General features: G+C 37.1%; 6 protein-coding genes across 6 annotated transcripts in view; 5 read left to right on the top strand and 1 right to left on the bottom strand.

The window, feature by feature from the left end:
* The window catches only part of LOC104767304 (receptor-like kinase LIP2), a 6,783-nt gene extending 5,763 nt beyond the window's left edge, over positions 1–1,020 (top strand). Inside the window, exons 5-6 of the mRNA XM_010491347.1 lie at positions 8–922; positions 1,003–1,020. Of these exons, the coding sequence (XP_010489649.1) occupies positions 8–922; positions 1,003–1,020 (933 nt within the window). The remainder of the gene's footprint in view (positions 1–7; positions 923–1,002) is intronic.
* Positions 2,112–3,308, top strand: LOC104763898 (probable tyrosine-protein phosphatase At1g05000; the record flags this gene model as incomplete). Its single annotated transcript, XM_010487306.2, is given in 5 exon segments — positions 2,112–2,230; positions 2,325–2,418; positions 2,518–2,575; positions 2,658–2,701; positions 2,785–3,308. Coding segments are annotated over 5 exon segments (579 nt in total), but the record flags the coding sequence as incomplete, so codon positions are not given.
* On the bottom strand, positions 4,462–5,059 carry LOC104763897. The gene has a single exon (XM_010487305.2). It carries the CDS (start codon positions 4,938–4,940, stop codon positions 4,623–4,625), a length of 318 nt encoding a protein of 105 aa, XP_010485607.1. The 5' UTR covers positions 4,941–5,059; the 3' UTR covers positions 4,462–4,622.
* Positions 5,190–7,719, top strand: LOC104763896 (isopentenyl-diphosphate Delta-isomerase II, chloroplastic). The gene is made up of 6 exons (XM_010487304.2): positions 5,190–5,455; positions 5,947–6,002; positions 6,545–6,636; positions 6,896–6,998; positions 7,103–7,240; positions 7,334–7,719. The coding sequence occupies exons 1-6, from the start codon at positions 5,235–5,237 to the stop codon at positions 7,582–7,584; spliced, it is 861 nt and encodes a 286-aa protein (XP_010485606.1). The 5' UTR covers positions 5,190–5,234; the 3' UTR covers positions 7,585–7,719.
* Positions 7,945–9,494, top strand: LOC104763893 (putative 4-hydroxy-4-methyl-2-oxoglutarate aldolase 1). Its single transcript, XM_010487302.2, has 3 exons — positions 7,945–8,089; positions 8,314–8,515; positions 9,076–9,494. The coding sequence occupies exons 2-3, from the start codon at positions 8,332–8,334 to the stop codon at positions 9,390–9,392; spliced, it is 501 nt and encodes a 166-aa protein (XP_010485604.1). The 5' UTR covers positions 7,945–8,089; positions 8,314–8,331; the 3' UTR covers positions 9,393–9,494.
* LOC109124835 (histidine--tRNA ligase, cytoplasmic) lies at positions 9,217–13,036 on the top strand. Its single transcript, XM_010487303.2, has 7 exons — positions 9,217–9,357; positions 9,646–11,070; positions 11,145–11,324; positions 11,414–11,671; positions 11,755–12,168; positions 12,273–12,413; positions 12,500–13,036. Exons 2-7 carry the CDS (start codon positions 9,712–9,714, stop codon positions 12,809–12,811), a joined length of 2,664 nt encoding a protein of 887 aa, XP_010485605.1. The 5' UTR covers positions 9,217–9,357; positions 9,646–9,711; the 3' UTR covers positions 12,812–13,036.

The following is a 14,431-nucleotide window of genomic DNA, read 5'->3' as shown; positions in this document are numbered from 1 at the left end:
ATGGCAGGCACAACCTATATTTAGAGATCCTAAGAGATATCCGGATATGGCAGATCCGGTTCTGGAGAAGAAATTCTCAGAGAGAGGGTTAAACCAAGCAGTGGCAATAGCTTCAATGTGCGTACAAGAGGAAGCATCAGCTCGTCCTTTGATAAGTGATATAATGGTGGCCCTTAGTTTCCTTTCAATGCCTACAGAAGATGGTGTTCCCACAACAGTTACGGAATCCTTCAAGGACAAGAGTATGTCTATAGCCTTAAGCCGGCATGATTCAAATCTTGTATCTCCTGCTGCTGAGCTAGCTACGGAAGATGACAAGTCTAGTACTACATCATCAGACGAAGAATCATCTTTGGAAAACGAAAAGGAGAGTGTGAGTAAGAAGAAACTTGAAGAGGAAGATAGCTCAATGGAATCTGATGATGGGTCTGATTCTAACTCTGAACATGAAAATGACCAAGATAGTCCACAACTAAAGCCTGTTGATGAGAAGAACGCGGCGCAAAGCTTGAAGATAAGCTATAGATATAGCTGGGAAGATATAGATGTCAATGATGAGAGGCTAAGCAGCCAGAAATCAACTGACGAAAGCACTTCTTCACACTATGATAGCGACAGAGATCACGATTTGCCTAGAGAGGATGAGAAAGAGAAAGAGAAAGAAGAAGAAAAAGAGAAAGAAGAAGAGGAAGAGGAAGAGGAAGAGGAAGAAGAAGAAGAAGAAGAGGAAGAGGAAAAGCATAGTCATCTTGAGCACAATCATAGCTCAAAAATTGATGATGATCAAAGTGTTTACTATGATAATGATGATGATTCAAGAGATGACAATAATGAAGCATCTTTGAAGCGGATAGAATCAGAGGATGAGGTTGATCGTGTTGAAGATGACAATGAAGGCTCTTTGCATCAGATAAAATCAGAGGTTAAGNAAAAAAAAAAAAAAAAAAAATTATTCATCCATTTTAAAATGACACAGAGTTTGAATCTTTTTTTGGGTTTTAGAAACTCTCAATTGGGTAATAATAATCTAAACAAAATATATACTCCATCTCTCTATGTCTATATCTCTTTTATGTATGATGAAGATGTTTGGATTGATAGATAAAAGAAAGATGTATTGAGAAAACAAATCTCATGTTTTGTAATCCTCTATTAATTGCTTCTTTTGAAAAAGAATGTAATGTATTTTCCTTAAACATGCCATAAAAAAATCTTACTTAATAATACCATCTTATGACAAGTGTGAGATTCAATACCAAATGTGATCAAGATATGAATCTTAAAACTTAGCCAATACATATGTGACTCATATTAGAATGAGATTCTCAATTTGGATATACTTATACCATAAGATTCTTAAACTTTGATATAAAGATAAATACTTTGTTTATCCCTAATATGTAATTAAGGATATAGGAGTCTTTGGATTTTCCAATTTGTTGGTCAACGAGGACAATTGTCAAAAGTTTCAGTCTTTAGAATATATAATATGAAGAAAACGAGACCACTTTAGGTTTACTTTTCCTTGCATTGATTCGACCACTTTCCTTATGCGAAGTTCCTACTGACATAACATTACTTTACAAAAATGTTATAAGGATTTGACCTCAAGAAGAAAAAAATGTTAAGATTCGGAAGAATAGTCAACGATGAGGATCTTGTAGAGGAAAAGACACGTGTAAGAATCCTGGAGATTCCTTATTAAGTGAGGTCCACCTCCACCCTAAAAATTACTAAACCTTAAAAAGGATTTAGTATTAAAAGCAAAGGATTAAGGAAGAAAGAATCTTAAAAAAAAAAAAAAAAAAACCAAAAAACTCCCAAAATAATAAAATAATCAGATGAGTCCGCTTTTCAAAGTTGTCTCCTTTTTATGATGAAAACAAAACAACCCCCCCACTTGATTATGATGATGATGATCCCTTTTCTCCTCCTATAAAAAGCAAAGACCTTTCTTCTTCTGTATTCCTCAAATCAATTCCATCACATCTTTGTTTGTTTGGGTCTCTTTTCTCTCTCTCTCTCTCTCTCTGTTTCTGTTTTTCTGATTCGTCGTCTGAATGTGTTTGATTATGGATTCGGAGGATGATCACCACAACAACAACGACGGCACTGATGTTTTATCGCCGCCGTTTAACTTCTCCATGGTCGAAGATGGTATTTACCGATCTGGGCTTCCTCGACCTGATAATTTCACTTTCCTCGATACCCTAAACCTTCGTTCCATCATGTAAGTTTTCATCTTTTGTTTTTTTTTAATGGGTTTTGTTTTGATTGCTTTGATTGATGATAACATTGGTTTGTTCAATCTCTACCAAAAACAGTTATCTCTGTCCTGAACCATACCCAGAGGAGAATCTCAAGTTTCTTCAAGCTAACAACATTAAGCTTTTCCAATTTGGTATCGAAGGCAAAACGGTACGTTTCTTTCTTTATTCCCCTTTACACCTCTCTCTCTCTCTCTCGCTTGATCATCTTGTTGCTTCTTCAAGTTGACTTATGTTGAATCGTTTGCAGGATCCTCCCACTCCTATGCCAAAGGATACAGTTTTGGATGCTCTCAAAGTCTTAGTTGGTAAGGAATCAACAACACCTTGTTAATAATGTCTATAGTCTCGTGAGTTTTAAAAGTAGATTATTTGTTTGTTTCTCTGTAGATGTAAGAAACCATCCAATTCTCATTCATTGCAAACGTGGAAAGGTAAATTTACAATTTCTTCTAGGAACTTTTACCCTATCTTCTTTACAGGGCACTCATGATTTTGAACTTTAATATGAATGCAGCATAGGACAGGTTGTCTAGTGGGATGCTTAAGAAAAGTTCAGAGCTGGTGCTTATCATCGGTGCTCGAAGAGTACCAGAAGAACGCGGGTCTAAAGTGGAGACAAAGGGACTTGAATTTTATAGAGGCGTTTGATATAGTGAGCTTGAGAAAGTGTCTCTTGAGCATCATGTATCGCTATCACGGTTATGGATTCAAGAGGAGAAGGTTAGCGTATGAAGAAGAAAAGGTCCAGACACCAAAACCGCAGGCTACTAAAGTTTAAAAAAGAGAGTAACCTAATGCGCGATATGTGTCTCACGTTTTTTTTAATATGAGTTTCGATTCAATATGATCGCTTGCTGGATGATTCTTTTAGGAGGATAAGATTTTAGTTTATCCCAAAGTTCAGGACTTTGAGTTGGTTTTACAAGAAATCGAAATGTACAGATAAGGGTTTATTCTTGATTACAAACGGTTGCAGAAGGGGTCATTTTGTACTCGATGATGACAAATAATGCTTAATGTTGCTTGTTTTTTTTTTTATTGCATTGTCAACTGGTAAAAGTTGCTTTATCTAAGTTGTTCAAAGACACTCTCTTTCGAATAACAACAATTAAATTACAAATAACAATTTGTACAAGTGGAGCATTATGCAAAACACCAAGTTATTAATTCCTTCTTAGAAAATAGAAAGAGTTATTAACTACAAGAATCATTAGTAACTTTCGAATAAATTGTTACACCATCACCATCAACCAAAGAACTTCTCTAGCCAATCAAACTGAACGTTAAAGATCAAAATTTGGTAGTACACTTTCATCATAAGATAGATCTATAACTAAAAAAAAGGGGAAAACAGAGGAGGTTAAGAGTATCGAGTCAGTTTCTAAATCTAAACCATGTGCACACTAAAGAACAAGGTTTCTGACTATCTAGCACATGTGTTTGGAAAAGTATTATGCTCTTTAAAGATAATTTAAGATATCCAATTTTCATTAGCATAATTCTTACTATTCTCAGTCTCCGCGTGATTGATTCATCTAATTTGTACATATGAAAAAGTGTGCAACTTATCATTGACATTTTCTATGAAACACCAAAATTGACAAAGAATAATCAAACCGAGAAAATTGAATATCCTCAAACTTTGTGACCCGAAAAAATCCAAAAACCGCATCACCCAAGTAGCCAGATAGAAGAAACTGATCACTCACCTAGAAATCATCACCCAAGTATCGGATAAGAACTCAAGGACGCCGATCAAAGTGACAATTACTCAAATCTTATAAGAAAATTTCATATCACTATAAGAAACAAGATGTCTGTTCATTGACGTGCTTTGCAAATCATCCTGACCTAAGGTTTCCGCTGTCTATGTGTGAACAGAAAACAGAGTACATTTGATTCAAAACAAGAAGATGTCTACACATTGATGTGCGCTCGCAGCTTCAATAGGCAACAAAAACTTCAAGCTAGCTCCTTAATCCTAACTTACTAAGCAATTAAACCACCCGAGTTTGCAGAGTTTCAACAAACAACACAATCATATGCTAGCTTTGCTTATCTTGATGATCTAAAAACTTGTGTGTAAAAGAAACAGAGGTTCATGATTTAGTAAGACCACTCCTCTTCTCTTCTTTACCAATCAGATTCTTGCCCTTAAAATGTAATACCAACACAAAGTAAACAGAGAGACTGAAACTACGAAGCTAAACCAAACGATTTGAGAATGAGAAATCGTCAAATTACACACAGTTTATTGATATAACATCAACAACATTATCGATTTGAGAGGGTAAAGAGTAGCAAATCAGAATCTTTCAATATAAAAAAGATGAAAAAATTGAAACAATAGAGTTACTTCTTCAAGCTTCCCCTGATACCAGGTTTAGGTTTTGACTCAGCTACGGGTGCTAACACAGCATGGAGATTCACGACCAATGATTCATCATAAGTGAGCTTAGGATGCTTGGATTCGTGATGGATCTGCATAGTCTTTAGACCTGGAACCGTGATTTTGCAGTGAGGACACTCGTACTTAGCGTGACCTCCTTTCTCTTTTCCGGTCCGATCAGCGATTCCAGCTTGGCCTCCTCCTCGATTCGTCAACGCAGCATCGATCTTCGCTTGAATCTCCTTCGCCGTATGCTTCTTCGGCTTCGCCTTACCAGTCATCTTCACCAACGGCGGCTAAAAACTAAAAAGATGGTTCTGTATTTGCCAGGAAGGGAGAAACCCTAACCCTAATTGTGCCCCACTCTTCTGAGATTAGGACGCGAGAGCCGATATGAATATATATACTAAATTTTATTTTTTTTTTAAATGGAAATAATCTTATCTGGTTTTGTTTTGTTGGGGTTATGATTGTATACGGAGAGGTACACGGTAACAACTGTGGACCTTTTGATAAAAATAAACGCAGAAAGGTAGAACGCATCAGTCATCACCACATGCGCACAACCACCACCAATGTCTGCTTCTTCTTTATTTAATCTCCCGTTGATTCGCCTCAGATCTCTCACTCTTTCTTCTTCTTCTTCTTCTTCTTCTTCTTCTTCTTTTCGATTTGCCCATCGTTCTCTTTCACCGAGAAAGTTACCGAGCTTTCGTGCTTTCTCCGGTGCCGCAATGACAGATACTAAAGATGCTGGGATGGATGCTGTTCAGAGACGTCTCATGTTCGAGGATGAGTAAGTTCTTGATTCCTGTTTCTATCTACTTTGTTGCCAAAATTGTACCTTTGTCTTCATCGTTGGGTCGCTGATAAAATGGAAGGGAAATGAACTAAATTAGGTTATGGGATTTGGAATTTTTTTTCGAATTAACAATGGTTCAGGAGCTTAGGTCTTAATGGAGTTTCGAATTAACAGTGGTTGATGCAATAATGAATGAACTTGTTAGAGCTCTTGTGGTAACTTGAATGAAGCAAATAAAGGTCAACGCTTTAGTGTCTTCTGTGAAAGATGTCATAGTTTTGGGAGGAGCACAGTTAGAGGTTTAGCTATGTTCAGAGGTGTTTGTCTTCTGTTACTTAATTTTACAATGATGATGGTTGATCCTTTGCTCTGATGGAAGTTTTCATCTAAGTTTTAGGTTTCTTGATGCGTATTATATAAGAAACTATACGATCTCTCCACCTTAATTTATTGACTCTTCTCTTTGTTTTCGATTTTTCTTGTAGATGCATTCTTGTTGATGAAACTGATCGTGTCGTGGGGCATGACAGCAAATATAATTGTAAGTGTACTTGGTTTGAGTCTCGTCCTATCACTTGGTATTTTCCATTGAAATTCTTTTTCTTTACCGTCCTCCTATGACTGAAGTCACTGAACTTAGTTACAGTTGGGGGATTGACATAGCGTTTTGTTTTAATATTGATCTTAGCCCCTCTAGATTGCAGCTTTGAGTTTCCATCAAATGTCTTATTCCTCTCTGTCAATTTGTCGAACATATTATTTCTGGTGCCTAGTAACATTTTCAGTGTCTACTAAGCTTGTAAATTATCCTGCCTACCAAAAAAAAAAGCTTGTAAATTATCCTTCCTTAACCGTTTGGACGTATTATACGGCACTTTACCGTGCAGTATTGTGCCAATTTAACCAGCCAAGGATATTTTCTCTAATGACAAAATCTGCAGATCTTAAAAAACAAATGAATATAGATTTTGCTGCTGGAAAATAGTTGAAGAAAATTAACTTTCCGCTTGGTTTTCTTTTGAATATTGTTTTATCTCTTTCTGTATACCTGTCCAAAATACTGATACCATTTCAAATCTGCAGGTCATCTAATGGAAAATATTGAATCTAAGAATTTGCTTCACAGGGCTTTTAGTGTATTTCTGTTCAACTCGAAGTATGAGTTGCTTCTCCAGGTATTTACATATGAGTGCGTTGAAGTAGCTAAGTCAAGTTCTATATAGGCATGGTTGTGTCTTATCTAGAATCACCTATTTGTAGAGAAAAATAAGCTCAAAACTATGGGAGGTTAGATCGTAAGCTTGAATATAGAGATTTTCTTCCACATGTTGGATGTTGCTATGATGGGATGCTCTTGGGATCTTAGATGGTTGGTGGATCTTAATAAGCTGACTCATATGCCATCTTACTGAATTTTTTTTCTCATTTGAACAGCAAAGGTCAAACACAAAGGTTACATTCCCTCTGGTGTGGACAAACACTTGTTGCAGCCATCCTCTTTACCGTGAATCAGAGCTTATCCAGGAAAATGCACTAGGTTGGTATCTACTAGCAACACAATTCAGTACTTCTTACTATCTATGTAACAAATTGTAGCTTCGGGTAACCAAGTGACCTCACTGTTTGTATTATACTCATTAGGTGTGAGGAATGCTGCACAAAGAAAGCTTCTCGATGAGCTTGGTATTGTAGCTGAAGATGTACCAGTCAATGAATTCACTGCCTTGGGACGTATGCTTTACAAGGCTCCTTCTGATGGCAAATGGGGAGAGCACGAACGTAATAACATTTCTCAAGACACTTGGTTCCCATTTTCTTAAAAACAAGTACAAACCGTTAATAGCGTTTTCTGTGTTGGCCTTCCTTTTGCAGTTGATTACTTGCTCTTCATTGTGCGGGACGTGAAGGTTCAACCAAATCCAGACGAAGTAGCTGAAATCAAGTATGTGAGCCGGGAAGAGCTGAAGGAGCTGGTGAAGAAAGCAGATGCAGGTGAGGAAGGTTTGAAACTGTCTCCATGGTTCAGATTGGTGGTGGACAATTTCTTGATGAAGTGGTGGGATCATGTTGAGAAAGGAACCTTGGGTGAAGCTATAGACATGAAAACCATCCACAAACTCTGAAAATTTTCTTAAGATTTTGGATAAACGTTCTCTTTGTCATTTTTTTTTCTTTGTGATGATAATAATTGTGGGTTGTGAGAGACTTTTAAAGATTCTAAGAAACATCAGGGAATAAAGTTTTCATTTTTATCTGAATTCATGAATTTCTTTGAATGTTCTACTAAGCTTTGGACTTAGACTTAACATGGTTTATGTCTTTTTGAGATGTATAAAAGGCATAAACAGTCGAGAAAAAGCGAGGAAATGATAACAAGGAAACAGAGTCGAAACCAGACAAAGGCAACGCAAAGATTCCTTTTTTCGAAAGCTTAACGACAACCCACCTTCGCGATCTGATTTATGTAAAAGTTAAAAAATTCCGTACTTTACTATTATTGAATGACCAAAGCAAAGTAGTTGATGAGACTTATTGTCCTCCTTTAAATAAAGGATCATCAACTTCGTTTCTCTGAGACTTGTGCCCACAGAGTCTTCTTTTCTTTCATCTGAGTTTCTTCTATTTCAGGTAAATGAAATATTGAAATGAGATTCGATCTAAATCTAATCCCTTCTGTTTATCCAGATGAATTTTGGATTAAAGTTTGTAACTTTCCTTGTGGGTTTGATCGATTGACCATGATCACTTTATCCAGATTAATCTCGATTTGTATCTTACTATCTTGCCTTGTGGGTTTGAGTGATTTCCCATCAATCTCATATAACTTGTTTTGATCATAATCCTTAATCCAGGTGAGAACAAAAAAAAGAATGGCGTTTGTGACCACTGCGGAAGTATGTGATGCGAATCAAGAGATGCTTCGTAGTGGCCAGCTCCGAGCTCTGCAACCCGTTTTCCAGATTTACGGTCGTCGTCAAATATTCTCAGGTCCAGTAGTTACTGTCAAAGTATTTGAAGACAATGGCTTAATCCGTCACTTCCTCGAAGAGAAAGGTACTTTAATATTTCTTGCCAAAAGAAAGATTTCATAAATACTGCAAACTTTACTCATAGAGAATAGAGATATGAACTTCCAGAGGATCATTGACATGGCTTAGATTCAATTCTGGTCTGTTCCTTCAATGGTTCTTTGCTTGAAACTATATATGTTTGAAGAAGTCTCTAAGTATAAAGAGACACATAGAATTTTGATGTAGAAATATAGACACATATTGGTCTGTTACTTACTTGTCAACTAGCTTCAGTGGTAATACTTCTTCAGTCACTTTGCAAATGGATAGTTTTAGAATAAACCAATGTGTTTCTATACTATTTTTACATCAAGATTCAAGAACCCGTTATAGATGATGATAATAATGGTGATGATGAGGATGCAAGATGTTAGAAACATCAAAAGATTTTACATTTTGGCTTACCAACTTGTTGAGTAGCCTAAATCAATTTAGTGACTAGAGATGAGATAGATCTTTCAAAACACCCGAGTCTTTTTTACAATAAACCAATCTGCTCTCTGTATTTTTCACATCTAAAGCTCACAAATGTTAAAAAAACAGGCAATGGAAGAGTTCTTGTGGTGGATGGTGGAGGGAGTTTACGTTGCGCGATACTTGGAGGAAACCCGGTAGTACAAGCGCAGAACAACGGATGGGCAGGGATCATAGTGAACGGTTGCATCAGAGACGTTGATGAGATCAATGGTTGCGACATTGGAGTGAGAGCTTTAGCTTCCCATCCAATAAAGGCGAGTAAGAAAGGACTTGGTGAACAAAGAGTCCCTTTGAACATAGCAGGCACTCGGATTTGCGATGGCGAATGGCTTTATGCAGATACTGATGGTATCCTTGTTTCCCAGATTGAATTATCCGTTTAATAAGTGTTGTTGTTTTAGCTGCCTGTTTGAGTTTACATATGTTTGAGTTTGGGAGTTAAATAAGAAAATACTTTCTTAAATTTCAAAACGATCCTCGAACTATCCAATATTTGCAAATTTACGAGCTGGAGGGTTGTCTAGCAATTTTTGTAGATCAAGGCTTAAAATTCAAAAAACTAGATAATGTTAGGGGTATTTCTGCAATTTTCCGTTCTCTAATTCTTGTGTCGTCGTCTTTTACTCACTCACGCAGTCACACGTCTAAAGAAAGAAAACCCTAAATCACTCTCCGGCTTCAGCTCTCTGTAAGTGTGTAATAATGGCGGCGGAGAGATCGTCCATCACTCTCGGAGGGAAAGGATCGTCTTTCACTTCCCCCTCCGTTTACAAGATTGCTTCCGGCGTCGCTAATGTTCGAATTGATTCTTCTGCGATCGAGAGATTCTCCACTAGAAACGCTCCATCGATCAAACGAAGCTCCTTAGGTATCCCTGAAGGGTTGACGAACGAAGAAACCAGAGCTTCTTTGGCTGTTATCTTAAACAAGCTTATTTTGTCGACTTCTGGTCCTCCTTCTTCCTCCACCGCTCGTTCTGTTCTTCCGGTTAAGATCTTGGACATTTTGAATTCGGAGGCTGAGAGTTTTGGTTCCGGTGAGATTGATGTGACGGAAGGGGAAAACATTGTGTTGGAGAAATCTTTTGCTTCGTTGATCGGACTCTGTTCTATTATAGATCACAAATCGACGACACTTTCCCAGATTGTGGATTCTGTTGCTGCGTTGAGTGTTGAGGTTACAAAGGCTGATATAGCTTCGTTTAGCTCGTTGGATTCAGGAGATGGGAATGGTGATAAAGATGTGATTGGTGTTGCTGGTGATCTCAAGGTTTTGCTTAACGGGTATAAAGGTACAGGGAAGTTAGAAATCGAGGAGATTTCGAAGATCCCTTGGATTCATGGGAAATTTAGGTTTGTGGTGAAAAGCTTGCACTCTGATGCGAGGAGAGAATTGAATTCTGGGGTTAAAGGAGGCAAAACTGGATCTGGAAACACTGGAATTGGTGAGGCTTTAGGAACATCATTGGCACCTTTGTCGACGGCTATTAAAAACTTAGGAGTATGTTCGTACCTTCGTGCTAAGTTTTGTTTTGAGTCGATTGGGAATGAGAATTTGAGGAATGGTTTGTCTGAAGTGTTTGAAAAGAGCAGTGTTGAGTTTGAGAATCTAAAGAATAGCTATAAGTTAGCTTATACTGCTCATTTGGAAGAGGATTACATCAGGTTTGCTCATGAACTGAATGAGTCTCTGGGAATTGTATGGAGAATTGTTGGTTTAGAGGCAGTTGCTGCCTTTTTTGCTCTTGCTGGTGGAGAGTTGTTTGTTCAGAAGAGGGGAGATGCGGACAAAGAAGATTCGAAGACGGATAAGAAAAAGAAGAAGAATGAGAAAAAAGCAGTTGTGGGGAAGGGGACGAGTATAGTTCTCCAGTTTATTAAAGATAAATTGGTGAGTAATGAGGCAACAAGTGATGGTGACCTGATGAATTCTTTGAAGCAATGGGTGGAACAAATCTTAAATCTTTTCAACCCTGCGGGTCACGGTTTTGATAGCTTTTCGGATAAAGTGAAAGAGATTGTAGAAAGTAATGAAAACAGGAGACTTCCCAAGCTTCCAAAGGTAAATCACAATCTCAAAGATGGAGAATATTTAGGCCTCAAAGTTCATTTCTGATTTGTTTGATTCTGTGGCAGGGAACTCGAGATTTCGCTAAAGAACAAATGGCAGTCCGAGAAAAAGCATTTGCAATCATACAAAACGTTTTCAAGAGGCATGGTGCAACTGCACTTGATACTCCTGTTTTTGAATTGAGAGAGACCCTTATGGGGAAGTATGGAGAAGACTCGAAATTGGTTTATGATATTGCTGATCAGGTTAAACTCATCTCGTCTGCTGCAATTTCATCAGTTTATGTGAAAGTTATTTCTCAAAATTCGTGCTCATGTAAATACATTAATTGCAGGGTGGAGAACTCTGCTCTTTACGATATGATTTAACTGTTCCATTTGCACGGTATGTCGCTATGAATGGAATCACATCGTTCAAAAGATACCAAATAGCGAAGGTATACAGAAGGGATAATCCATCGAAAGGGAGATACCGAGAGTTTTACCAGTGTGATTTTGATATCGCTGGTCTGTTTGAACCAATGGGACCCGATTTTGAAATTGTCAAGATATTAACTGAACTTCTCGATGAATTGGAGATTGGAGATTATGAGGTAAGAACTTTAGTTGAAAGTCCTAATCTTTCCTAGTTGGTTTTCTCTTTGGCTATGTTCTTGATTCTGGTTTGTTAATGTAGGTGAAACTGAATCACCGCAAGTTGCTTGATGGAATGCTGGAGATATGTGGAGTACCACCTGAAAAATTCAGAACCATCTGTTCGAGTATCGACAAGTTAGACAAGCAATCATTTGAGCAAGTGAAGAAAGAAATGGTAGAGGAGAAGGGCTTGTCTTCAGAGATTGCAGACAGAATTGGCAACTTTGTTAAGGAGAAGGGAGCTCCTTTGGAGCTATTGTCTAAACTGAAACAAGAAGGGAGTGAGTTCTTAGCTAACCAGTCATCAAGAGAAGCTCTTGATGAGTTGAGTATCATGTTTGAAGCTCTTGAAAGATCAAAGTGCAGTCACAGGATAGTCTTTGATCTAAGTCTAGCTAGAGGTCTTGATTACTACACCGGCGTAATCTTTGAAGCTGTTTGTATAGGAGCAGAGGTAAAAATCCTTCGGCTTGGCTTCTTGCAATTCAATTAGTGAAAGTTTATGGTCTTTAAAGTCAAAAAAGAAAGTTTATGGTCTTTAATTTCTTCTTTCTGCAGGTTGGATCAATTGGTGCTGGTGGGCGATATGATAACCTAATAGGAATGTTTGGAACAAAGCAAGTCCCTGCAGTTGGGATGAGCCTTGGAATCGAGCGAGTGTTTAACATAATGGAAGAACTTAACGAGAAAAAGAATCAAGTAACTTCCCAAACTCTTACGCTGTTTGTTGGCCGGCGTTATTTTAAAAGAATGGATTTAGAACTTTGTTTTTGCTATGAATATAGGTGATCCGACCTACGGAGACACAGGTTTTGGTTAGTATAATGAAGGATAATAAACTAGCGTTAGCAGCGGAATTGGTAAGTCAGTTATGGAAGGCTAAGATCAACGCAGAGTATCTTGTGAGCAAGAGGAAGTCAAAGCATTTCGATCGTGCTAAGGAATCAGGGATTCCTTGGATGGTGATGGTAGATGACGAAGAACTCAGTAAAGATGTTGTGACATTGAAGAAGCTTGTTAAGGGAAGTGAAAAGGAAATGAAGGATGTTTCTAAAGATAGTTTCGTTGGGGATTTGTTGAAAGAACTCAGTTCTTGAAAAAAGAGATGAAAGGTACAGACTTGCTGGTGCGATTCCCAGAAACAAAAAAAGGAACCATTCACTGTTGCATTTTTTTTTTTTTTGCTTGATACTGGTGTTATTGGAGATAAGAACTTAAAAAAAGAGATTTTGATGTTGATGAGGTTTGTTTGATTAGTGGATAATTTACGTTGGTTAGATCAGCGAGTAGATCGTAATGATTGATATGTTTTTCGACTGGCTAGTTTTGTTTGTTTGGGATTTTCGTCTGCTTTGTTTATGTTTTTTCTCAAAAATATCTTATAAAAAGAAGAAACCATTTGCAATTTGAATATATATGAACGTATTTTATATGCAAGTGTAGACGCAAATATAAAAACTGTACGTTTCTTTCTAAAACAGTCCTTATCCTGATTCTGATCAAGGGACCCCAACCAAAAGTACTCGTTACCCCTATTTCAACCTAATCTGCGATCTTATCAACAAGAAAAAAAAAAAGAAAAAAAGAAAGAAGAAGAAGAAGGTAGGATTCTTTGATTGAGAAGAGGTGGAAGAAGAAGATAAGAGTAAGAGTCATCATAGTGAGACCGAAAGAGAAAATGGTTTTGGGTTCATTCATGAGAACCTAAAAAATCAAAGACAAAATAAAAACTCCGCAGGTAAGGTTTGGCTGTCCTGTCCCCAACCCCAAAAACAAAAATGTGATCTGCAGATCTGATTTTTGCATTTTGCATGAGAAGAGAAACTGATACGTGTTGGATTCTGTGCCTCCCTGCCGACATGTGGCTTCAAGTTAACAAAGATCACTTCTCTCTATTTTCACACATCTCATGTTTCCATTGACTCTTGTCTCTCTACTTGTTTTAGCTTCAATAAAACACTCAGTCATATGCATGTAGAGTTAGAATTAAATTGAGGTTTCAAAATTGGATGTGTACTTTTCTTTCAAATTGTTACAAATCGAAGCGGATCAATAGGACAAAATAAGTAAAGTAATAATTGTATGATCATTTGTAGAAGAAATCAGCGTTTTATCCTCCTAGAATTTAGTAGAATTCAGAGTGGGTTGGTTAGTATTCTTCTTCTTGTTTTGGTTAACGCACCAAATAGCATATGTAAATCATGGATTAAATATGATAAAGACCCTCTCATGTCATGTGGGATTGATTGACTGATTGACTGATTGAGAGACCTTATATATGATTTTGATCTAAATAATAATATAAATGATCTGGTATTGGATATTTTTATTTATATTTTCAAAAAACAGAAATAATAATTCTTATAACATATGATTATATTCTAGTGGATGTCGGGAAATTATGTGTAAGAAACGTCTTATCCAACCCCCATGTTAATTGTGCCAGCCTGAATGAACCCCCAAAAAAAAAAACACACACACATACAATAAAATAAAATTAAAAAAATCAGTAGAAAAAAATCTCATTACAAATTAATAATACATTTGGTTATAAGTTTAGAGAGAGAGAGAGAGAGTGACCCATCTCCTTCATTACTGTTTCTATCTCTCTCTTCTCTTTCTCTCTACACGCACATACACAAAAGTAGAAAAACGAAGAAGAAAGAACGGGTTTGTAGTTGGTGGTTGCGTTTCTTTCTCGCTTTTTTTTTTTATAA

The sequence above is a fragment of the Camelina sativa genome, chromosome 19 (genome assembly GCF_000633955.1).
Source record: "Camelina sativa cultivar DH55 chromosome 19, Cs, whole genome shotgun sequence".
Classification (NCBI taxonomy): Eukaryota; Viridiplantae; Streptophyta; class Magnoliopsida; order Brassicales; family Brassicaceae; genus Camelina; species Camelina sativa.
Note: the sequence above shows the minus strand (reverse complement) of the source record. Positions and strands in the feature narration are given on the sequence as shown.

Bases quoted from the DNA above. Each gene is read 5' to 3' on its own strand.
- LOC104763897 (XM_010487305.2), bottom strand. From the start codon at position 4,940: ATGACTGGTAAGGCGAAGCCGAAGAAGCATACGGCGAAGGAGATTCAA.
- LOC104763896 (XM_010487304.2), top strand. From the start codon at position 5,235: ATGTCTGCTTCTTCTTTATTTAATCTCCCGTTGATTCGCCTCAGATCT. The intron at 5,456-5,946 runs GTAAGTTCTTGA...TTTTTCTTGTAG, and splicing joins CGTCTCATGTTCGAGGATGA to ATGCATTCTTGTTGATGAAA. The intron at 6,999-7,102 runs GTTGGTATCTAC...TATACTCATTAG, and splicing joins TATCCAGGAAAATGCACTAG to GTGTGAGGAATGCTGCACAA.
- LOC104763893 (XM_010487302.2), top strand. From the start codon at position 8,332: ATGGCGTTTGTGACCACTGCGGAAGTATGTGATGCGAATCAAGAGATG. The intron at 8,516-9,075 runs GTACTTTAATAT...TTAAAAAAACAG, and splicing joins TCACTTCCTCGAAGAGAAAG to GCAATGGAAGAGTTCTTGTG.
- LOC109124835 (XM_010487303.2), top strand. From the start codon at position 9,712: ATGGCGGCGGAGAGATCGTCCATCACTCTCGGAGGGAAAGGATCGTCT. The intron at 11,325-11,413 runs GTTAAACTCATC...CATTAATTGCAG, and splicing joins TTTATGATATTGCTGATCAG to GGTGGAGAACTCTGCTCTTT. The intron at 11,672-11,754 runs GTAAGAACTTTA...TTGTTAATGTAG, and splicing joins TGGAGATTGGAGATTATGAG to GTGAAACTGAATCACCGCAA.